General features: G+C 40.7%; 1 protein-coding gene across 11 annotated transcripts in view; it reads left to right on the top strand.

Annotated features, from left to right (window-relative positions):
* The first annotated feature begins 241 nt into the window (after positions 1-241).
* EZH2 (enhancer of zeste 2 polycomb repressive complex 2 subunit) overlaps positions 242-24,514 on the top strand; it is a 76,115-nt gene continuing 51,842 nt past the window's right edge. For 2 of the 11 annotated variants that reach the window (XM_063725805.1, XM_054560701.1), the window contains exon 1: positions 242-403. In XM_063725805.1, the coding sequence (XP_063581875.1) occupies positions 257-403 (147 nt within the window). In that variant the 5' untranslated portion in view covers positions 242-256. The other 9 variants (XM_054560707.2, XM_054560706.2, XM_024250000.3 and 6 more) reach the window with 8 other exon arrangements.

Here is a 24,514-nt window from a genome sequence, read left to right as displayed (position 1 = left end):
GTGTGTTCAGCGAAAGAACAAAGAGACGGCGGCGGCGCTTCCAAACGGCCAGTCGCGTCCCTTACAGCGAGCCCCGCCGCCGCCCGCGCGCGCACGCGCTGCCAGTGCCCGCCCGCCCGCGAGCCCTGAGCGCACTCTGCGTGGGGCTGGCTCGGCGCCTCCGAGCCCGGCGGGCCCTGTGATTGGACGGGCGCCCGCCTCGCGTCCCGCCAATCGGGGCGGCGCTTGATTGGGCTGGGGGGGCCAAATAAAAGCGATGGCGATTGGGCTGCCGCGTTTGGCGCTCGGTCCGGTCGCGTCCGACACCCGGTGGGACTCAGAAGGCAGTGGAGCCCCGGCGGCGGCGGCGGCGGCGCGCGGGGGCGACGCGCGGGAACAACGCGAGCCGGCGCGCGGGACGAAGGTAACGCGCCGCTGCTGGCGGCCCGGCCGGCGGGGCTCCGGGAGTGCAAACCGGGCGGCGGCGGCGGCGCCAGGACCTCCCCGCCACTGCTGTGCCGGTCCCGGGTATCGCCGAGCGGGGCTCACCGGGGCGCCGCGTTTGTAAGCGTGCGGGGGGCGGAGGGTGAGGGGAGAACCCCTCCTCCCCGGAAAGAGCTGTGAGCTTCGGGCTGGCCCGCGGGACCCTGCGAGTGGGGCAGCGCAGACCCCCGGAGCTGCGGGGCGGGGGGCGTGTGGGGGGCTCCTTTCCCGGTGCCTGCCCTGGCCGGGGCGCCGGGGCCGGGGTCGGGGCGTTCCAGTGCCCGGTCCAGGGTGGCAGCTCGAGCCTCAAGTCTCCTTTGTGTGGCGCGGCCGCGGCGGGAGCGCCCGGGTGGGACGGGACAGACACAAGTTGGTGGGACCCAGCCGCCGAGTCCGCACTCAGACAAAGGACGGACTGTGTCTCCGGAGGGCTCGGCGCGAGGGGAAGGGGCATGACACCCGGGCCCGCCGGCGGGCGGGAGAGGGGCGTGGGGAGGCGCGGGCCGCTGCCGGGGTGGGCAGGGCTCGGCCCCCGCCTCGCGCACGCCCCCGGTCCCGGGCGCGCCGACCCCGGGCTGGGGCCGCGGCGCCCGCGGGACAACGTTCGCGGCGGGGAACTCGGAGTAGCTTCGCATCTGACGTTTCCCCAGGACGCACCCCGAAATCCCCCTGAGCTCCGGCGGTCGCGGGCTGCCCTCGCCGCCTGGTCTGGCTTTATGCTAAGTTTGAGGGAAGAGTCGAGCTTCTTTGCTCTCTATTGATTGTGTTTTTGGAGGGCGTCCTGTTGAATTCCCACTTCATTGTGTACATCCTTTTCCATTCCCCCCAAAAATCTGTGCCACAGGGTTACTTTTTGAAAGCGGGAGGAATCGAGAAGCCCGATCTTTTGGAAAACTTGGTGAACGCCTAGTGAGTTGCCACTTTCTAAAGAATCGTAATCCTTAAACATTACAAGCTGTTTTGGCCAACTTGTGTGATACATCTGAGAATGGCGACAGGTGCTAACGAAATCAACTGTCATTCAGCCAGAGATTATTCCCCAAATCCCGACGGGTTGAATGAGGATGAGGTGGTAGAAGTAGGTGATCAAAATAGAATGGCTATGACAAATGTGTGTTTAGATTATATGGTTAGTAGTTTCTTATTAATTGGTCTTGTTTTCTGTGAACAATAGCTTTGGTGATTCAGAAAAGACTGGATGGAGAAATGTTTGTTGCCTAAGAAATTTAACGTGTGCTGTCCACAGTTAAACTTCCTTTGTTTATCGCACAGGATCTGTAACATTTAAATTCATTTGGAAATAAAAATGTGTCTTTGCTATTTACTTAAAGGCTTGCTTTTTAGGGTTCAAGCAAGTTATTATTAGCTTAATTTTGTGGCGTTTTCATGTCACCATAAAACAGCATTTAATAAACCTTTGAAAAACACGAATGTTGTCACAGTTGAATGTAGTCTGTACTTTTAGGGGTTTTGGAGTTTATTTTCTATTACTCTTCATAAGCATTAGCCAACTAATTCATATTTAGGAATACTGATCAAGTGTGTAATCCTAACTTGTTTATTTGTAATTTTATTTGCAGGAAAACAGAAGTATTTAAGATATATTTTAATTTTCTATTCATGGTCTCTAAAGTTAGGAATAGGTAGGATTCTAGTCATAGATATAAAGCATCTTGTTCTCTCTTTTCGGAGGTGTGTTGGGTTATGTAATATTTAAGGTTTCCCGGAAACAGGAACATTGCATCTTAAATTCTCGTTTTTGTGGAAAGTGAATATATTCCAAGAAAACAAGTTAGAAAAACATAGGCGTTCTTCTGGTTGCACTGTCCTATATGACAAAGATCTAATGTGCATCTGCTAACTTATGGTTTCATAAAAATGGAGACAAATAAATGCAATATAAATTTATTACATATATTTTGGAGAGTGTTGACACCACTGTACAGGCATTCCAGGTGCTGGTCTAAGTGTTGAGACATAACAAAAAAGTAACGTTTATATTAGTTACTAATAATTCTGTACTTAAAAAATCCTATTAATAATCTTGTCCATTATGAGATAAGCTAGTTATGCAGATTTTTGGCAGAAATTCGGATATCTTAGGATATATATGTGTGTATGTATGTGTATATATATATATATATATATATATATATATATATATATATATATAATGTTTTTTTTTTTTTTAAACAGAGCCTTGCTCTGTCGTCCAGGCTGGAGTGCAGTGGCTGAATCTGGGCTCACTACAATCTCTGCCTCCCGGGTTTAAGGAATTCCCCTGCCTCAGCCTCCCGAGTAGCTGGAACTACAGGCACGCACCACAACACCCGGCTAATTTTTGTATTTTTAACAGACAGGGTTTCACCTTGTTGGCCAGGTTGGTCTCGAACTCCTGACCTGAAGTGATCTACCCGCCTCTGCCTCCCAAAGTGCTGATCCAGACGTGAGCCACCACGCCCAGCCTAGGATAAAAATTTCTAACTTTGCCCTTGAGTGTTCCCTGTATTTGATAATTACTATTCTTTGTACTTGCCATGAGATATTTTGAAAAACATCTCTTTGGGGAATTGGTTTAAAAATTCATATTAAATTATTTTCTGGTACAACTGAGAATGTATTTAGTCAATTTAAGTAGCAGTGACTTAAAAAAAAAAACACACTTGTTGATCTAGTGTAGTTAGAAAAAGTTCTGATACTTTGATACCTAGCTTTGCCTTGCACAAATACATTTAAGTGAATATCTTTATGTTGGCCATTTAAAAATTTTAGGCAAATTTCTCCAAGTCATACTGGAATTTTCCCAGGATAGCTTCCTTCTTTTGAGGTAGTGTGCTCAAGGATTCTGAATTTATTTCAGTATTACCCTTTACATGAGCAGTGATTGAGAAAGTTGATCTGCTTTTTAAAAACCAACAAGGACAAATCCTCCAATATAATGTATTCTGTGGTTAATTAGCAATGATTTATGGATTAGCCTTGAAGTCTTTATATCAGTATAGATGACAAATTTTCTGTAAATCATGATAGATTCTATGTGAGTAGGTGAAATCTTTGGGGGAGAGCATAAGTGAACAGCAGCAATTCATTAAATTCAGAGAAAGGTTCATGGTCAGATGATACATACTTTACCTTTTGGAGGTCTTCCCTGAATTCCCACTCTCGTATTCCCACAGGGTTTTGATCATATTTTATTGTAGCATGACTCAATTATATTGTAATCACTTGTTTATGCATCCCTCTCTTCCCTACACTCAAAGTGCCTCCCGGTAGAGGCTCTGTCTTATTTTTTTCTTTGTATACCTAGTACCTATACATTGGTAGTTGCTAGAGAATAGGGGTTTTAAATATAGTGGAATGAATTAAGGAAACATGAAAAATGTAGGGAAATAATTTGACAAAGGAACTTGCAAAGTGAACAGGATATATCAGTATTCATGTGAGGAACTTTGAAAGGTGTTTTTCTCCCTCTTTAATAGGGAATGATTACAAAGAAAAATAGTTGTCAAGGTGAACAAGTTCCAAGTTTTCTCTAGTTATAATCTGTAGTACTGAAAATTAGATATCCTTTAGATGCAACTATTACACTCGGGCAACTGGAGAGAACTTGATGAATCATCTGGATATTTAGTAATAGTATCTGCTTAATTTGATTTAATGTTGATATTGATGATCTCTTTGCAAAAATATAAGGAAGGGAAAGGGCGAGAGAGGGTAGTAGATCTTTTAACTGAAAAGCTGTTTTGTTATAATTCATGAGTTCTTTATTGGAGTAAATTGAGGTAGGTTTTGGAGCTAAAACTGAAGGATGTAGTGACAGTGTAATTGGATCATTTATTGGGATGCTTTTCATCATTCTTTTAAAATGATTTAAATATGGATTAGCAAATTTAGTGATACCTCAAAAGTTACAGCTGGTAAATTTCTAAGATGGTTGTACCATTCCGTATCTTGCCACTGTTCCACTACTTGGTATAAAAATATGACAAATTTGTGTTTAGATTATATGGTTAGCAGTTTCTTTATAATTGGTCTTGTTTTCCATTAACAATAGCAAGACAGAACAAAATCATAGCTCACTGCATCCTTGAACTCCTGGGCTCAAGGGATACTCCTGTCTCAGCCTCCTGAGTAACTGGTACTACCAGTGCACACCATCGTGCTGGCTAATTTGATTTTTAAATTTTTTGTGGAGATGGGATCCTGCTTTGTTGCGCACGCTGATCTCAAACTCCTAGCCCCAGGCAGTCGTCCTGCCTTGGCCTCCTAAAGTACAGGGATGACAGGCTGAGCCATTGTGTTTGACCCAGATACTTTTTTTTTTTTTTTTTTTTTTGAGACGGAGTCTCAGAAGTGATTCTTGTGCCTCAGCCTCCTGAGTAGCTGGGACTACAAGCGTGCGCCACCACGCTCGGCTAATTTATTTATGTATTATTTATCTATTTTTTTTGAGATGCAGTCTCACTCTGTCACCCAGGCTGGAGTGCAATGGCACCATCTTGGCTCACTGCAACCTCCACCTCCTGGGTTCAAACGATTCTCCTGCCTCAGCCTCTCAAGTAGCTGGGATTACAGGCATGCACCACCATGCCTGGCTAATTTTTGTATTTTTAGTAGTGATGGGATTTCACCATGTTGGCCAGGCTGGTCTCGAACTCCCGACCTCAGGTGATCCACCTGACCTGGCCTCCCAAAGTACTAGGATTGCAGGCATGAGCCACTGTGCCCAGCCTCAGCTAATTTTTATATTTTTAGTACAAACTGGGTTTCACCGTGTTGGCCAGGCTGGTCTGGAACTCCTGACCTCAAGTGATTCACCTGCCTCGTCCTCCCAAAGTGGTGAGATTATAGGCGTGAGCCACCACACCCTGCTGTGTTGTTTTTGTTTTTTGATACGGAGTCTCACTCTTGTTGCCCAGGCTGGAGTGCAGTGGCGTGATCTTGGCTCACTGCAACCTCTGCCTCCTGGGTTCAAGCGATTCTCCTACCTCAGCCTCCCGAGTAGCTGGGATTACAGGAGCGCACTACCACACCTGGCTAATTTTTGTATTTTTACTTGAGATGGGGTTTCACCATGTTGGCCAGGCTAGTCTCGAACTCCTGACCTCAGATGATCCGCCCGCCTCGGCCTCCCAAAGTGCTAGGGTTACAGGCGTGAGCCAGTGCGCACGCCTGGCCTGGATACTTTTTAAACATTTTTAAATTAAAAATTTTTTTTGGAGACAGGGTCTTGTTGTCACCCAGGGTGGAGTGCAGATGCATGATCTCAGTTCACTGCAACCTCTGCCTCCTGGGCTCAAGTGATCCTTCCATCTCAGCCTCCCAAGTAGCTGGGACTGCAAGTGCATGCCACCACGCCTGGCTAATTTTTGTATTTTTTGTAGAGATAGGGTTTAGCCATGTTGCCCAGGCTGGTCTTGAACTCCAGAACTCAAGAGATCCGCCTACCTCAGCCTCCCAAAGTGCTGGGATTATAGGTGTGACCCACTGCACCCAGCTTTTGTTTTTAATATTTGTAAGAACCACCTTTTGTCTATCAACAGGTGAATTAACAAAATGTGGTATATAAACCAATGAAAACATAAAAGGAGTGAAATAAAGACATAAAAGGAGTGAAATTCTGATATTTCAGAATTTCAAAAGGAAATTTCAAAATAAAAATAAAAAGATTTCAAAATAATTCAGACATAAAAGGAGTGAAATTCTGATACATGGCTGGACCTGGAGAATATTATGCTGAGTGAAATAAGCCAGACGCAACCTTTTGTACAAAAATACAAAATTGTGTGATCTCATTTATATGAGGTAGTTAGAAGAGGCAACTCTATGGAGACAGAAAGTAGAATAGAGGTTACCAGGGCTGTGAGGGTAGAGGTGAATGGGGAGTTTAATGAATACAGAGTTTCTGTTTGGAATGGTGAAAAAATTCTGGAGATGGATAATAGTGATGGTTGAACAATGTTTTGAATATACTTAATGCCACAGAATTGTACACTTAAAAATGGTTAAAAATGGTAAATTTTACATGATATATATCTGTATCTCTATATCTTACCAGAATACAAAATTTCCTAACACACCCCGAAAACCTTTACAGATGAGGAAACTGAAGGAAACTGTCTACAGGGGAGGAGTTAAGAATTTGCCCAGGATTATTCAGCTGGGAATTTGCATTCGGGATCCAAACTTAGTTCTGTTTGACTCCATATTATCTACTCCATATTATCTGTTCTGTATTATCTGCTGGCTTTCTGGATGATTAAAGATATTGTCAGCTCCGAGAAGAATGAGTTTATTTGAATCATTCAGAAAGTTACATTTAAAAGTAGGTAATTGTAGTTTGATGAAAGGTACAGTGTGAAACCCTAGACAGACTAAAGGTTAACTTTGAGGATTTCTTTCTCAGCCAGAGTGGTAGTAGTATGCATTTGAGAGGGGAGGAGAGTAGAGTTCTAAGGATGTGGTCTTTGGAGACAGTTTCTTGGGTTCCAGTCCCTGAGCTACCAATTTGTGTCTGGGATGTTATCCTCTTGATGTCTCAGCATCCCTGTCTGTAAATTGGTGAGGATAATGATAACATCTGATAAGGTGGTTGTGAGGATTAAAGGAATTGATACATGTGACATCCTTAGAACTGTACCTGGCATGAAGTGTTTGATAAATGATTTTTAGTTATTGTGCCAATATTATTTTAAAGAGTTGATGTACTTTCTCATTAATGGAACCAAACACTTCTCAAGTTAAAATTACGTGCTTAGGACTGGTAAGTCACAAAAATGGTACCACACATGTTTTATCTATTTCAATTTAGAAATGTCTATTGATTAAATGTGTTCAGTTTAAACTACTGAAACAATGTAGACATTTATAAAATGAAAGCGTATTGATCCGTGTTATCTCATTCCCTACCTTTAACAGTTTGGTGTATATTCTTCCCCAAATTTTCAAATATATTCATATATGAATATGTATTTTTACATATATTTTATAAAAATGGGACCAAGTTATTTTGTTCTAACATGGCTTTTTTTTAAGGTCAATACAAAGATCTATTTTTTTAAAAAATAATTGATACTCCTTTAGGGCTCACTATATGCTTGGTACTCTTCTAAGTCATTATTTTATATAGATACTATAATATCGAGAGATGGAGAGATTAAGTAACAATTAGTTAGTGGTAGAGGAAGGATTTTAATTTGGGCACGTTAGCTTCAAAGTCCTGATCTCCCAGCCAGGGATCATTTTTTGTAAGGCCCGCAAGCTGGGAACGTTAACATTTTAAAAAGAGTTGTAAAACACCACCACCCCACTTCCCTGAAGAATATATAAGGGAGACTAGATACCGCCTGCCAAGCCTAAAATACTTACCATGTGGCCCTTTACAGAGAAAGTTTGCTGCCCCTTGCTCTAAGCCATCCAGCTGTACCTCTTTGGTAAGTGGGATGCATAGTATTCCAGTTTATGAATGTGCATTATGCAGCAAACCAATCTATTGTGATTGACGTTGTTTTCTCTCCTGAAAAGAAGTGAACATCCTTATGTATCTTTGAACATTTGTGTGACAATTTGCTATAGAGTTGGGAGTTGGCTGTTTCAAGATTATGAACATTTCTAGTTTTAATAGGTGGTGTCAAGTTATATTAATTTTTAGTTAAAACAACAACTGTATTGAAGTATAATTTATATACAATAAAAAGCACACATTTGAAGGGTATGATTTGAGGAGTTTTGGCAAATGTATGCACCTGCACCGCTGCCTTGATCAAGATCTATAATGGTTGCCATCATCTCAGAGTCCTTTCATGCTCCTTTACAGTCATTCTCTCAACATTTTTTTTTCCTCCAAGATGGAGTCTTGCTCTGTCACCCAGGCTGGAGTGCAATGGCGTGATCTCGACTCACTGCAACCTCCGCCTCCTGGGTTCAAGCAATTCTCCTGCCTCAGTCTCCCCAGTAGGTGGGATTACAGGCGTCTGCCACCACACCCAGCTAATTTTTGTAGTTTTAGGCGAGATCTCAGCTCACTGCAACCTTGACCTCCTGGGCTCAATCGAACCTCTCACCTCAGCCTCCCAAGTAGCTAGGACCAGAGGCATGTACCACCATGCCCAACTAACATTTATTATTAATATTTTTTTGTAGAGATGGAGTTTTCCTGTGTCACCCAGGATGGTTTCCAACTCCTGGGCTCAAATGATTCTGCCTTGGCCTCTCAAAGTGTTGGGATTACAGGCATGAGCCACAGCACCTGACTTGTAGTAAACTCTCTGAATTAATATTCCATTGTAGGCATATGCTACAGTTTTTAAATTCATTTACCCATGGATGGACATATAGGATTGTTGTCAGCTGTTGATAAAGCTGCTATCACCATTTGTATGTCTTTCCTGGACATGTTTTAGTGGTAAATATTGATTTTTCTTTGTAAGAAACCGTTAAACTCTTCTCCAAAACAGTTGTACCATTTTACATTGAAAGTTACAGTTGTAACTGTGCAGGAGTTACAGTTTCTTCACATTTTCATTGACACTTTGTGTTGCCAGTCTTTTAAATTTTGGCCATCAAATGAGTATTAAGTATCTCATTGTGGGTTTGTGTTTTTCAGATGATCAATGATGTTGGAACATCTTTTCATATGCTTATTGGCCATTTGTATACTTTTTTTGGTTCAAGCTTTTTGTCCCTTTAAAAAATTGGATTGTTTGTCTGGTTGAGTGGTAAGAGGTCTTTATATGTTCTGGGTACATAGTCACATTATCTGTCAGATTGTGTTGCAAATATTTTATTGTCCAGTTCTGTTTGATTTTGTGTATTTTTAATAATATAAAGATCAAGTTAAAACTTTAATATGGGAAGCATAATCAGATAAATTATGTGAAACAAATTGTTCTTAATTCATGAGTCATTTGTGTAACAAAATGTTATGCATTTGCAGAAACATGTAAACTAAAAGGATATTATTCATATACTGTTAGGTGTATGGCATGATAAGTTTTTTTGAATTAAACTAGTTTTGAAAATGGTTGTATTTAGTAATTCTCTTCATTTTGCATAATTCACACCTTTTCATTTATTAGTGAGTTAAACCTTAAATTTTTTCTTCAAAGGATAAATGAGAATATTAAAAGTAAAAAGTGACCTTGATCTTAGAATGTGGTGTGTAGAAATGATGATTGCCAAACTTAGTCTGCCTACTTTGACAATCGAGTAAAATTTTTTTTTTTTTTTTTTTTTTGAGACGGAGTCTTGCTCTGTCCCCCAGGCTGGAGTGCGGTGGTGTGATCTCGGCTCACTGCAAGCTCTGCCTTCCGGGTTCACGCCGTTCTTCTGCCTCAGCCTCCCATAAATTTTTTTATTATAGAAATGGATGGCTTTTCAGATGATATATACTTGGTTTCTGTACACTATTTTTGTAAAGTACCAGTTCTTTTGCTCAACAGCTGAATTGCCCCCACAATAAATTTTTAGTTTTTCTTCAATATTCAAGTAATACATAACTTTTCCTTTTCCTGTTTAACAAAGAAAAAAATATATAAAGCAAGCTGTTGGACCTCCATTGGGTGTTGTTTACCACCACTGTAGGTGATCGTGGCATTGTCCACCTCAGTCTTCTCATGGCTGTGGATTCAAGTTAAGAAATTCCTGAAGGTAGCATTCCAGGTAGTCTGTAGAACAGCCCAAACTCTCTGAATTAGTATTATCTCTGATAGTTTTCTTTGCTTTTTTATTTGAGACGGGGTTTTGCTCTGTCACCCAGCCTGGATTTCAGTGGCACAATCTTGGCTTACTGCAGCCTCCACCTCCTGGGCTGAAACAATCCTCCCACATCAGTCTCCTGAGTAGCTGGGACCACAGGCACATGACACAATGCCCAGCTAATTTTTTGTATTTTTGTAAGAGACAGAGTTTCACCGTGTTGCCCAAGTTGGTCTCAGACTCCTGAGCTCAAGCGATCTTCCCATCATGGCCTCCCAAAGTGCTGGGATTACAGGCATGAGCTGCTGTGCCTGGCTCTGGTAGTTTTCTTCTTATATCTTTCTCCTGTTGATCTCACTTTGTTTTCTTACTAGTCTACAGGAAATTTCACGTGGAGATTCTGTGCCTGTCCTCTTTCTGGAATATCTTCCTTATTTTAGCATCTCAAGATGCTGTTTAGCTTCTGGCTTGAAACCACCCCTCTCCCATCCCAACCAAATTAAGCAGCTTCTTTCCTGCTTAGAAGTACCATAACATGTGTATTAATCTTTTGTCTTTTTCTCTCTCCTTCCCTTCATTTTAAGCTCCTTTTTATTAATCTGTAGGGCAGAGCTTAGGAAAAGGTTTTTGTACATTGTAAGTACTAATAAAATACTTGTGAAGTTGATTTGGGACTTGGGAGACCTCTCTTCTGTAAGCAACTCAATAAATAATTATTTAAGTACCACCCTCACCCAGTGTACTGTTAGCTGCTGTTATGATATTGATTACTATAAAATTTTAATGTATATCCTTGGTAGACTTGATCAAAGTCAGAAAGCTTGAGAAACTCTGAGGCAAAAAAAAAAAAAAAAAAACCAAACAAAGAAGAGCATGAAATGATTCTGCAAACTGATCTTACGATGATGTTTCTTTTTTTTTTTTTTTTTTTTGAGACAGAGTCTCACTCTGTCACCCAGGCTGGAGTGCAGTGGCACGATCTTGGCTCACTGCAGTCTCTGCCTCCCAGGTTCCAGTGATTCTCCTGCCTCAGCCTCCCAGGTAGCTGGGATTACAGGCACACGCCAGTACGCCCGGCTAGTTTTTGTATTTTTAGTAGAGATGGGGTTTCACCATGTTGGCCAGACTGGTCTCGAACTCCTGACCTCAGGTAATCTGCCTGCCTTGGCCTCGCAAAGTGCTAGGATTACAGGCGTGAACCACCATGCCCGGCCTCTTTTTTTCTTTTTTTTTTTTTTTCGTACACAGAGTTTCACTCTGTTGCCCAGGCTGGAGTATAGTGGCGTGATCATAGCTCACTGCATCCTCAGACTCCTGGGTTCAAGGAATCTTCCCATCTCAGCCTCCCAAGTAGCTAGGACTATAGACATGAGACATGATGTCTGGCTAATTTTTAAAATTTTTTATTTTTTATAGAGTTGGGGTCTTATATGTTGCCCAGGGTGGCCTGCCACCTTGTCCTCCCAAAGCTGGGATTATAGGCTTGAATCAGATCCCAGTGATCTTTATCCCTCAGCTGCATTTATATGGGCTAAATTCATACATAGTATATCAAGATGTCTCCAGGAAGTTAAAAAAAAAAAAAGGTATCAAAAAGACAATATGTCATGACTGCTTTATCTATTTTAGTGCCTTAGTTTTTGATACTAAAGACTAGACTGGAGAAATGCTTTAACAAATCACAAAAATCTAAGAAAATAGACAGTTAATTATTTTTAAACAGTGGAAGAATTTCAGTCATAATTAAAGCAGCTTTTGTATTTTTTGATGTCATAGCCTATAGTGAAATTTCATATATTCTATTTGTAGATATACGAGTTCCTACCATATGCTTGCACATAATAGAACTGATTACTATTTGTTGAGAACCTGCCCTGTACCTAATATACATGTAGTTTCTAAATCAAACATTTTACTTTTTAAAAAAATTCTAAAAAGCCCATAGTAAATTAATCGTGTTTACCATTTAAAAATATACAGTTCAGTAGTGTTAAATACATTCACATTGTTGCACAACAAATCTCTAGAACTTTTTCGTCTTGCAGAACTGAAATTCTGTACCCATTGAGCACTAATTCCCACTTCCCCCTCCCCCCACATTCTTGGCAGCCACCTTTCTACTTTCTGTTTCTATGATTTTTGACTGTTTGAGATACTTATATGCATGAGATTAAACAGTATTTGCCCGTTTGTGATTAGCTTATTTTGCTTAGCATAATGTCATTGAGGTTCGTCCATGTTGTAGCATGTGACAGAATTTTTTTCTTTTCTTTAAAGGCTGTATACTATTTCGTTGTATGTATAGACTGCATTTTAAAATCCATTTATCTATTGGTGGACATTTGGGTTGCTTGGTGATTTGGTGATTCACGATTCACGGTTAGCCAAGAGTAATATGCAGTTAATGTTGGTATACAAATATCTCTTTGAATTCTTTTGGATATACGGTTGCCCATTGAACAACACAGGTTTGAACTATGTGGATCCATCTATAAGTGGATTTTTTTCAACCAGCCATAGATAGAAAATACACTATTTGGCTGGGCGTGGTGGCTGATGCCTGTAATCCCAGCACTTGGGAGGCTGGGGTGGGAGGATCATTTGAGGTCAGGAGTTCGAGACCAGCTTGGACAACATAGTGAACCTCATCTCTACAAAAAATAAAAAAGTTAGCTAGGTGTGGTGGCATGCGCCTGTAGTTTCAGCTACTCAGGAGGCTGAGACAGGAGGATTGCTTGAGCCTGGGAGGTCGAGGCTGCAGTGAGCTGTTATTCATGCCATTGCACTCCAGCCAGGGCAACAGAACAAGACCCTGCTCAAAAAAAAAAAAAAAGAGAAAATACACTATTTGTGGGATGTGAAACTTGTGTATAGGGTGGGTGGGCTTTTTGTATATACAGGTTCCATAGGTCAGATTTTGGGGTTTGAGTATGAGTGAATTTGGATGTATACAGGTGGTCCTGGAACCAGTCTTATTCTTCCTCTTTTTTTATTTTTTGGAACCAGTCTTCTGCATATGCTGTGGGACGACTGTATATCCAGAATTGTGATTGCTGGATCATATGGTAGTTCTATTTTAATTTTTTGAGTAACCTCAGTACCGTTTTCCATAATGGCTGCATGATTTTTACAGTCTTACCCACAGTGCACAAAGGTTTCGATGTCTCTGCATCCTTGCCAACACTTGTTATTTTCTGTTTCTTTTGGTAGTGGCCAACATAATGGGTGTGAGGTGCTGTCTCATTGTGGTTTTGATTTGCATTAACAATGTTGAGTATCCTTCATGTTTATTCACCCCAAATATTTTACTTTTGAATTTATTGAAAATCATGCATTTTAATTATGTAAAACTCAATACCATGCGTCATTTGTTAAATGGGAAAAGGAGAATTTGTCCTTATGACTATTATAAAAGATTCTAATAAGGTGAACCTTTTTTTTTTTCTTTTGAGACAGGGTCTCGCTTTGCCATCCAGGCTGGAATGCAGTGGTGCCATCTTGGCTTACTGCAGCCTCTGCCTCCTGGGTTCAAGCGATTCTCCTGCCTCAGCCTCCCGAGTAGCTGGTATTGCAGGCATGCATCACCACACCTGGCTAATTTTTGCATTTTTGTAGAGACGGGGTTTCACCATGTTGGCCTGGCTGGTAATAAGATGAACTTTATACTTTTTTTTTTGAGATAGAATCCCACTCTGTCACCTAGGTGCAGTGGCACGATGATGGCTCGCTGCAGGCTTGACCTCCTGCGCTCAAGTGATCCTCCACCTCAGCCTCTCAGGTGTCTGGGATTACAGGTATGCACCACCACCCCTGGCTAATTTTTGTATTTTTTGTAGAAGATGGGGTTTCGCCATGTTGCCCGGGCTGGTCTAGAACTCCTAGGCTCAAGTGATCTCCCACCTTGGAGTCCCCAGGTGCTGGGATTACAGGCATGAGCCACTGCATCGGGCCAGAACTTTATACTTGTTAAACAGTGTGCTGATGATAGGAAAAAACTGTGCAATCCTTATTCACAAAATTCTGATCTAAAACGTGTTATGTTAAAATTAATTAATAATGCAAGCAAAATTGGCAAATTTATTTGTAAACCCCATTTTGGGTTACTTCGAAAATTATTTATGGATCAGAAAAGGTTGGGAAATACTTTTCTAGAGTAATTGAGCAGGCCCTGTAGATGACAGAAATGTTGCTTGAACTGGCATAGAGGAAGAAAGTGTTGAATTGCCCCCACTTAATTCCTTAAGTAATGTTGCCTCTTTGGAGAATATTTGCCTGAAATAGAGAGCTCAAGTTATGCTATAAAGATTCTTTTTGAAAATTAGAGACAGGGTCTCACATTGCCCAGGCTGGTCTCAAACTCCTGGGCTCAAGTGACCCTTTCAACTTGGCCTCCCAGAGTGCAGGGATTACAGGCATGAGCCATCATGCCAGACCAAGAAGATATTTTGGAGGGCTACATCCCACCAATAGCTTGATGTTGTACAAAGAGTGGTAGGCACTGGGCGAGGCTCTGCCATTACACGAGTTGTATTTCCTTGGCAAGTAGCTTTTGTGGATCTCTCCTCTTCATGGTAACATGAATGAGATGAACAAATAATGGAACAACTTGTGTTTATTAAGTATCTACCATGTATGTGCCTGCAGAGAGGATGTCTTCATTTTGCAGATGAAGTAATTAGTAAATAACTTGCCTAGGTTCCCTCAGCTAGTGGGCCCTTGAATAGGCTTTTATGGCCAAGTGCATTGACTCACACCAGTAATCCCAGCACTTTGAGTGGCTGAGGTGGGAGGATTGCTTGAGCCCAGGAGTTCAAGACCAGCCTGGACAACAAAGTGAGGCCCCATTTCTACAAAAAATTAGCTGCATGTGGTGGCATTTACCTGTAGTCCCAGCTGCACAGGAGAGTGAGGTGAGAGGGTCGCTTGAGCCGAGAACGTAGAGGCTGCAGTGAGCCATGTTTGCACCCCTGCACTCCAGCCTGTGTGACAGAGTGAAACTGTGTCTCCAAAAAAAAAAAAAAAAATAGGCTATTGCTGCCTATAGGATCCTTTTTAGTGCAAATACTGGGATTCTAAGCACTTGGTTTCTGTTATCCAGGTCAAACTATTTCTCTGGAGAGTTTGATTGCCATCACAGGTGATGGTAAGATTCTCCCTAGCTGGCATTTAATCCAGTGGTTATATGCATCTCTCCCAAATTCTTTATCAAGTTAGTCAATTCATAAAACATCTAATGCTGATTATAAGCCTATTATCTTGTTTGTGTCTCTGCATTATGGGCATAATAGCACCTAAAAGCTTTTGCTATAATGGACTATGATGTATCTGAATAAATTACCTTTATAAACAATCAAATCTAAATTGGCAAGTTCAAATTTACCCAGTTTTTCTTATAGAATTTACCCTTGCAGTTAAAGAAATAATTGTTTTTTACCATTTGTCTGGTATGACTTGTTATTTACGAATAGCATGTAACTGGCCAGCTGTACTATACACATTTTCTAGAAAAGAAAATTTCTTCAAATTTCTTATTGGGTGCCTTAGTCTTTTACCCATTAGGGCTATTCAAATAAAGAATGAGATATTCTTTTATTCTCTAGAAAGAGACATTTTATACTAATGGAAATACCAACTTTTGAATCTAGACTACCAAAGAAAAAGTCATGTTTTTCTACTCTAGAGGCTATAGATTCTTAATGTCAGCCACTCATCCTGGCCCTCTCATTTTCCTCTTCCCATATGGAAGTTCTGGGGTGATAAAGTTTGGCTCTGTGGCCCCACCCAAATCACGTGTCAAATTGTAATCCCCAAAGTTGGAGGAGGGGTCTGGTGGGAAGTGATTGAATCATGGGAGCAGACTTTTCTCTTGCTGTTCTCCTGACAGTGAGTTCGTGTGACAGTGAGTTCTTGTGACAGTGAGTTCTCGTGAGATCTGGTTGTTTAAAAGTATGTAGCACCTCCCACTTTGCTCTCTCTTCCTCCTGCACCAGCCATGTATAATGTGCTGGCTTCCCCTTTGCTTTCCGCTGTGATTATAAGTTTCCTGAGGCCTCCCCAGCCATGCTTCCTGTATAGCCTGCTGAACTGTAAGCAAATTAAACCTCTTTTCTTTATAAATTACCCACCCTCAGCTCTTTATAGCAATGTGAAAATGGACTAATACAGAAAATATGTACCAGAGAAGTGGGGCATCGCAATAAAGATACCTGAAAATGTGGATGCAGCTTTTGGACTGGGTAATGGGCAGAGGTTGGTACAGTTTGGAGGGCTCAGAACAAGACAGGAAGATAAGGGAATGTTTGGAACTTCCTAGAGACTTGTTGAATGGTTTTGACCAAAATGCTGATAGTGATATGGACAGAGATGGCTAGGTTGATGAAGTCTCAGATGAAGATGAGGAACTTATTGGGGACCTGGAGTAAAAGTCACTCTTGCTATGTGTTGGCAAAGAGACTGGCAGCATTGTGCTCCTGCTCTAGGGATCTGTTGAACTTTAAACTTGAGATGTTTAGGGTATCTGGTGGAAGAAATTTCTAAAAGCAGCAACGTGTTCAAGATGTGGCCTGGCTGCTTCTAAAAGCCTGGCTCATTTGCATAAGCAAATAAATGACCTGAAACTGGAACTTAAATTTAAAAGGGAAGCAGAACATAAAAGTTTAGAAAATTTGCAGCCTGCCATGTGGTAGAAAAGAAAATCTCACTTTCTGGGGAGAAATTCAAGCTGGCTGCAGAAATTTACATAAGAGGACGATACATGGGGTAAAATGCTTTTTCCTCCCCTAAAAGCCTTGGTATTAATCTGGAAATAGCAGGAAGGTAACTGTAGGAATTATATAATGGTTTCCCTGTTGCTTGGTCATTTCTTTGTATCATTTCCATAGGTCAGTGGAAACTCAGAAAACCAGTTTCTCTGGGCTTTTGGTAAGTAATGTTATAGTAATCAACAGATGGTAACTTTTCGGTAAAACAAATTGTCTTCGTTTGTTTTGTGCTGGTATAACGGAATACCTGAGACTGGGTAATTTTTAAAATTATTTATTTATTTATTTATTTATTTATTTTTGAGATGGAGTTTTGCTCTTTTTGCCCAGGCTGGACTACAGTGGCGCAATCTCGGCCCACTGCAACCTCCGCCTCCTGGGTTCAAGTGATTCTCCTGCCTCAGCCTCCCAAGTAGCTGGGATTACAGTTGCCCACCACCATGCCTGGCTAATTTTGTATTTTTAGTAGAGACAGGGTTTCACCATGTTGGCCAGGCTGGTGTTGAACTCCTGCCCTCAGGTTATCTGCCTGCCTCGGCTTCCCAAAGTGCTGGGATTACAGGCGTGAGCCACCACGCCTGGCCAAGACTGGGTAATTTATAAAGGATAGAAGTCGGCCAGGCGCGGTGGCTCACGTCTGTAATCCCAGCACTTTGGGAGGCTGAGGCGGGTGGATCGCTTGAGGTTAGGAGTTTGAGACCAGCCTGACCAACATGGTGAAACCCCATCTCTACCAAAAAATAAAAATTAGCTGGGTGTGTTGATGTGCACCTGTAGTCTCAGCTACTTGGGAGTCTGAGGTGGGAGAATCACTTGAACCCAGGAGGTGGAGGTTGCAGTGAGACAAAATCACGCCGCTGCCCTCTAGCCCAGGCAACAGAGTGAGACCCTGTCTCACAAAAGGAATAAATATATATATAGTATATACATATATACATGTATACATGTATATATATGCATATGTATGTATGTATGTATATATATATTTCTCACAGTTTTGGGGGTTGGGAATTTTAAGATCAAGGTGCCTGCATCTCATGAAGGCTTTCTTACTGTGTCCTCATATGGTAGAAGATAGAAGGGCAAGCTGGGAACAACTCCCTCAGTCAGACTCTTGTATAAGGGCATTCACAAGGCAGGAACCGTCATGGTCTAATCACCTCTGAAAGGCCCCACCTCTTAATACTGTTACATTGACAACACCTGAGTTTTTGAGGGACACCTTCAGACCATAGCACAGATACTGACAAGTCTCATCAATTATTAAGTAAATAGTACTCGAAGGGTTTGAAATTTTGTAGTACCCCGGCAGTGTGTTTATATTTGTGATAAATTTTAAGTATAGGAAAATCATGGAAAGACTTACTGCTCATAACTGCCCTACCTCGTTTATTTCTATCTTTCCCTAAACTACTACCGTTCTTAGCAAGATCATGAACTGTGGGGCCGACATAAGCCAGAGGAGTTTCTGAAGAGTCTGCTTCAGTGAGGGGTTCTGTTGGTAGCCATAGAATAAAGAAATGGCACTTTGCAGACATTGGTACTTCCTTGAAAGAACTGGCTGTGGCATATACAGAACTCAAAAATTGAAATTACTAGATAATGGTTACTTGGTTTAGGTTGCCTGGAAATTATGAGAGGTTCTGTAAATGCTTTGGGATTAGTAGTTTGAACCACCTAGTCCATTTTATGATTCTGTCTTCAGAATATAGAAGGAATTGCATCTTATTTGGGGATTAGGATATAAAGTTAGTGTACAAGGCAAAATAGCATGTAGGCAAAGTTACCCATGCAGAGTTTGTGGGAAGATGCCTTACCACAAACCAGTACCTTCTTTTTAGCTTCAAGACCAGCCCATTTTTCCTCTAGAATGAGAACAGATCATTGCTCTTCTGTTGAGCCCAGAGTTGTTGGTTTGTACCTAAGGGCAATCCTATTAGAATCACTCCTGAGTGGCTAAATATCCTCAGTCTGAGAGACTTGGCCAGCAGGTTATGGCAACAGCAGATTCATGTCGCCTCTCTCGTGTTCGCTTAGGCATACGCTTAGTGTCTGGAATGGTAGGTAGAACCCTTGTATTTACTACCAAAATTGAGCTTTCTCTGACATTTTTGCTCGATGTATGTTAGATTTGTGTAAGTTAAATTAGATGTTGGCTTATGCGTGGTATAAGATTTAAAATAGACTTCTTAGCAAAAAGCACACCTGGTATCAGATTGACTTACTCCTTCATTTTGTTTGCTTTTATTCAGTGGAGTGTTGAAATAGCAGGTATCTCATGTCTCATCTTTGAATTATAATGAATTTCATATCATAGCTTTAGTTTCTGGTACTTTTTTTTTTTTTTTTTTTGAGACAAGTCTCACTCTGTCACCCAGGCTGAAGAGCAGTGGCGCAATCTCGGCTTACCGCATCCTCTGCCTCCTAGGTTCAAGTGATTCTCCTGCCTCAGACTCCCAAATAGCTGAGATTACAGGCACCTGCCACCATACCCGGCTAATTTTTGTATTTTTAGTAGAGACGGGGTTTCACCATGTTGGCCAGGCTGATCTCCAACTCCTGACCTCAGGTGATTCGCCCACCTTGGCCTCCCAAAGTGCTAGGATTACAGGCGTGAGCCACTTTGCCCCGGCCTCTGGTACATAATTTTTTCCGTTTTCCCTCCAACAGTGTTTCAGTAAACTTGAGTATATACTCGATGAAATGAGAAGATTTAACTTATAAAATCGATTTAGTATAGTTTTCAAGAAAAACTTAAACCTTTTTTTTTTTTTTTGAGACAGTCTCACTATGATTGCCCAGGCTGGAGTGCAGTGGCACAATCTTGGCTCACTGCAGCCTTGGCCTCCTGGGCTCAGGTGATTGGTTCTCCCACCTCAGCCTCCAGAGTATCTGGGACTATAGGCACATGCCATCACACCTGGCTAATTTGTATTTTTAGTAGAGACAGGGTTTCACCATATTGCCCAGGCTGGTCTCAAACTCCTGGACTCAGGCAATCTGCCTGCCTTAGCCTCCCAAAGTGCTGGGATTACAGGTGTGAGCCATGGCCCCCAGCTGAAAACTTTAACCTTTAGATGTCAGTTCAATTAGTGAGTCTGTTTTATCTGTTGTTCAAGCAAATTCTTTAAAACACTTAAAATAGTTCAGTTCTTCAATTGGTTGAAATTTATATGGCCATTTCTTTTCTAAGCAGTACTTTCAGATAAACACCAGAATGCTGGTCTGTGGACTTCAGTTTGAAATCAGTAGTTTACTCTCTTACTGGAAGGAGGAAAGTGATCTTATTGTTGTGGAAAATATATTACTGCAGAATCTACTCACTTTTGCTGCAACGGTCAAGTTAATGTTTTCTATCATTCAGCTAACATTACTAAATTAGTATAACTTTCCTTTACCTCTGAACTTTTTAGCACTACAGAAACCAGGACTACAAATATGTTCTTTACTTTTTTCTGTTATTTTCCCCTATCATGAGACTTCTTGAACGCAAATGCTGTTCATTATGCTTTCTCATCTGTAGTTGCATGTACATGCAATCCACTGTAGTGAAGGCACTACAACCTGTTGTACTTTCCACATTTCGATAGATCTCTCACAGGATTTAACACTTTTGGAATGCTCAGTAAATTATTATTGACTGCTTGATAATACCTCTTTGTTCCTGCCTTTCCCCAAGTCCTTCAACAGAAGTTTCTTCTAGCACTTTGCAGGTCAGTTGAGTGGAATATTTGGGTCCCCCACAGTAATGAGCTTGTGTGTTTTTGTCATTCTTTTTTCTTTCTTTGAAAAAACAATAGAGTCATTTAAGGAAGCAGAAAGGTCCCTGGATCAAGATTTTTATTTTATCTTTTATGGTGGTAGGGTGAGGTGTGAGTATTTAGGGAGATGGTTGGTAGGATGGCGTTGTCTTAGGGTTGCAGGAGGGTCAGAAGGGTGACTGTAACTACTGATGATATCTTACAGTGGTGAAGGAGAAGATAAGTGAAAACAGAAGCAATTTGTTTAAACAAATTTTAGTAGGTATTAGTCTCTTAATTTGGCACTGACATATGACAGATTATTTCATTTAAATTCTGTAGTTTGACAGGTATAATAAAGTACCCTTCATTAAATATTGTTCACATATACTCTTGTTTGCCTTTTTCTAGTTGCAAGAGTGGTGATTTCTATGTTTCATTATACATTTTAGAAATATATAATTTGAATATATGGTCTGTTCTAGGTTCTCTGTGAGTCAAGAAAAGGCAGGGTATTATGACTTCTGATTCATATGATGTCTGGATATATTTAAGGGAGCAGTTCTCAAAGTGTGGCCTGGGATTATGGGATCAAAACTATTTTTTCTTTTTTTTTTTTTTGAGACAGGGTCTCACTCTGTCATCCAGGCTGGAGTGCAGTGGCGACATCTTGGCCCACTGCAACCTCTGCCTCCCAGGTTCAAGTGATTCTCGTGTCTCAACCTCCTGGAAACTATTTTCATAATAATACTGAGTTGTTACTTGCTTTTTTTAAAAAAACAACAACAACAACAACAAAAAAAACCGTGTTGGACATTTGTACCCATGGTGTAAAAGCAATGAGTAGACACTGTTGGCACCTTAGCACTTGCAGTTAAAAAAGCCAGTTTTGTTTGAGAATGTCCTTGATGAAGTACTAAAAATGATTAATTTTATTAAATCTTGATCCTTGCGTGCATGCAATTGTAACATTCTGTGCAACAAGATGGGAATGTGTGTAAAGTGCTTCTGCTGCATATTGAGATATGTTGGGTTTTGAGCAAAAGCACTTATGTGATTAAGTTGTGAGCTCCACTAGCCACTTTTTTCATGGAAATTTCATTTTTACTTAAAAGAGGGTCTGACAAACCATGATTATTCAGACTTAGGTATTTGGCAGACATTTTTTTAAATCAATGAAGTGAGACTGTCACTTCAAGGAAAACAACTGACCATATTTGTTGGCAGAGAGAACATTTGGGCTTTCAAGCAAAAATTAAAATTTTTGGAAAACTTTTGTCTGTTACTGTGAGCATGACAGCTTCCCAGTACTTAAAGACTTTCTGATGAGATTAATGGATTTAACAACATGATTTTTTGAAATATGCCAACTTCTGGAAAATCTGCGTAACTCAGTGGACCAGTACTTTTTAGATGAGGAATGATGATTTATAACATCGTGCTTGGGTTAAAGATTCATTTAAAGTGAATAGACTAATGAATGTTAATGTGGCAGAGTAGGAAAAGTTCACTGATACAGTTTCAGATTCCATGTTGCGTCTAATCTTGTAAGAAAGAAATTACCACTGCTAACTGAAGTATGGTGGTTATTTTGAGGAAAAATACCTGTGAGATTGAATTGTGAACTGAACTAGCCACTTTTTAATAGAACTGTTTTGGTGTAATATCAAAGCACGAGATCCACAATGACCTCAGAAGGCTATTCAAACACTCTCCCTTTTCTAAGCTAAGTGTGTTTGAGATTGGATTTTCTTCATATACTTGAACCAAAACAACATATTGGAACAGATTGAATGCAGAAACAGTTATGAGAATCTGTTTCCTATTAGACAGATATTAAAGAAATTGGCAAAAATATAAAACACCACTTACTAATTAATTTTTTTTTTTTTTTTTTTTTTTTTAAATAGAAGAAGGCTATGTTGCTCAGGCTGGTCTGAAACTCCTGGGCTCAAGTGGTCCTCCTGCCTCAGCCCTGCAAAGTGCTAGGATTACAGGCGTGAGCAACCACGCTTGCCCTCACTCACTAATTTTTTTTTTTTTAAAGGAAAATAGTTTCTTTTTAAAAATGTGTTATTTATATTAATAGGTACAGTTGGCCCTTCATATTTTCAGGTTCAGCTTCTGTGCATTCAACAACTGCAGATCAGAAATACTTGTGGAAAAAAGCCAATAAAATAATAGAACAGGCCAGGTGCTGTGGCTCATGCCTGTAATCCCAGCACTTTGGGAGGCCAATGCGGGTGGATCACGTGAGGTCAGGAGTTCGAGACCAGCCTGGCCAACATGGTGAAACTCTGTCTCTACTAAAAATACAAAAATTAGCTGGGCATGGTGGTTTGCACCTGTAATCTCAGCTACTCAGGAGGCTGAGACAGGAGAATCACTTGAACTCTGGAGGCGGAGGTTGCAGTGAGCCAAGATTATGCCACTGCACTCCAGCCTGAGTGACAGAGTGAGACTCTGTCTCCAAAAAAAAAAAAAAAAAAAGATACAAATAATACAGTATAACAACGATTTATATAACATTTACATTGTATTAGATGATCATCATAAGTAATCTAGAGCCAGATGATTTAAAGTATAAAGGAGAATATGCATAGGTTATATGCAAATACTATGCCATTTTATATAAGAGATGAACATCTGTGGATTTTGGTATCCATGAAGTTCCTGGAACCAGTACCCCCTAGACCGCCATGGATACTGAGGGCTTGCTACAACAGTTTTTAATAAAAATAAAAAACAGGCCAGGTGTAGTGGCTCACACCTGTAATCCCAGCACTTTGGGAGGCCAAGGCGGGCTGATTGTTTGAGCCCAGGAATTCAAGACCAGCCTGGGCAACATGGCAAAACCCTGTCTCTGCTAAAAATAGAAAAAAATAGCCAGACATGGTAGTGTGCACCTGTGGTCCCAGCTACCTGGGAAGTTGAGGTGAGAGGATCACCTAAGCCCAGGAGGGCAAGGCTGCAGTGAGCCTTGATTGCACCGGTGCACTTCAGCCAGGGCCAGAGTGAGACCTTGTCTCAAAAAAATAAAAAAATAAATAAAATAAAAGTAAATTGTAAAAAACTCTTTAGTTTTTCATTTCTATTATGTTAAATGTTAATAGCTATAACACATATAAACTAAACAGGTCATGAGACCAAAATGCTGAAGAATGGTGTTAATGGTGTTCTTACTTTGAACTACCGTTTTTGTTTTTCTGTGCTAGCTAATTACTATGTGAATAATTAACCTCAATGAAGTTCTGTATTCTCTGTTGTAGCAGTGGCTGATTTAGGGCTCAATTGTCTTTTGACCTGTTCTTCCTTCTCATATGATTGCATCTCGATTTTTAATTTTAGACTTAGTTTTTAATTCTAAAATTAAAAATCTTTTTTTTTTTCTTCTATGCCCACTGTTGTCAACCCAGTCAGGGCCCTTATCACTTTATTCTTGAATTACTTCAGTACTCCATTTTTTTTTCTCATGTGGTGTTTTTCAAACTTGAGTGTTGATTGGAATCCCAGGGTTAATTTGACTTTAATTTTATGAATATGAGTTCATATAAGTTCCTTATGATAAAACCAGAGAAGATTTACAAATTAAATATAGACCATCAAATTAGCTACACATATTTAAGGATGAGATTTTGTTAGAACCAAATAGTCAATGTTAGAGCTTATAGAATGACATAGCCTCAGGATCAGCTTTATAATAAATCAGTTTTTTTTAAAATTTGGCTTGATAATACTAACAGAGAATGGCTATTTGCATAAATATGTTTTATAAAATGGTGTTAACTTTTAGTCTTTGTTCAGGATAAGGAGACCTACTAGTTAACCAGAACGGGGCCAGCAAGCAACTCTTGA

The sequence above is a fragment of the Pongo abelii genome, chromosome 6 (genome assembly GCF_028885655.2).
Source record: "Pongo abelii isolate AG06213 chromosome 6, NHGRI_mPonAbe1-v2.0_pri, whole genome shotgun sequence".
Lineage (NCBI taxonomy): Eukaryota > Metazoa > Chordata > Mammalia > Primates > Hominidae > Pongo > Pongo abelii.
This window is presented reverse-complemented; position numbering and strand designations above follow the sequence as displayed.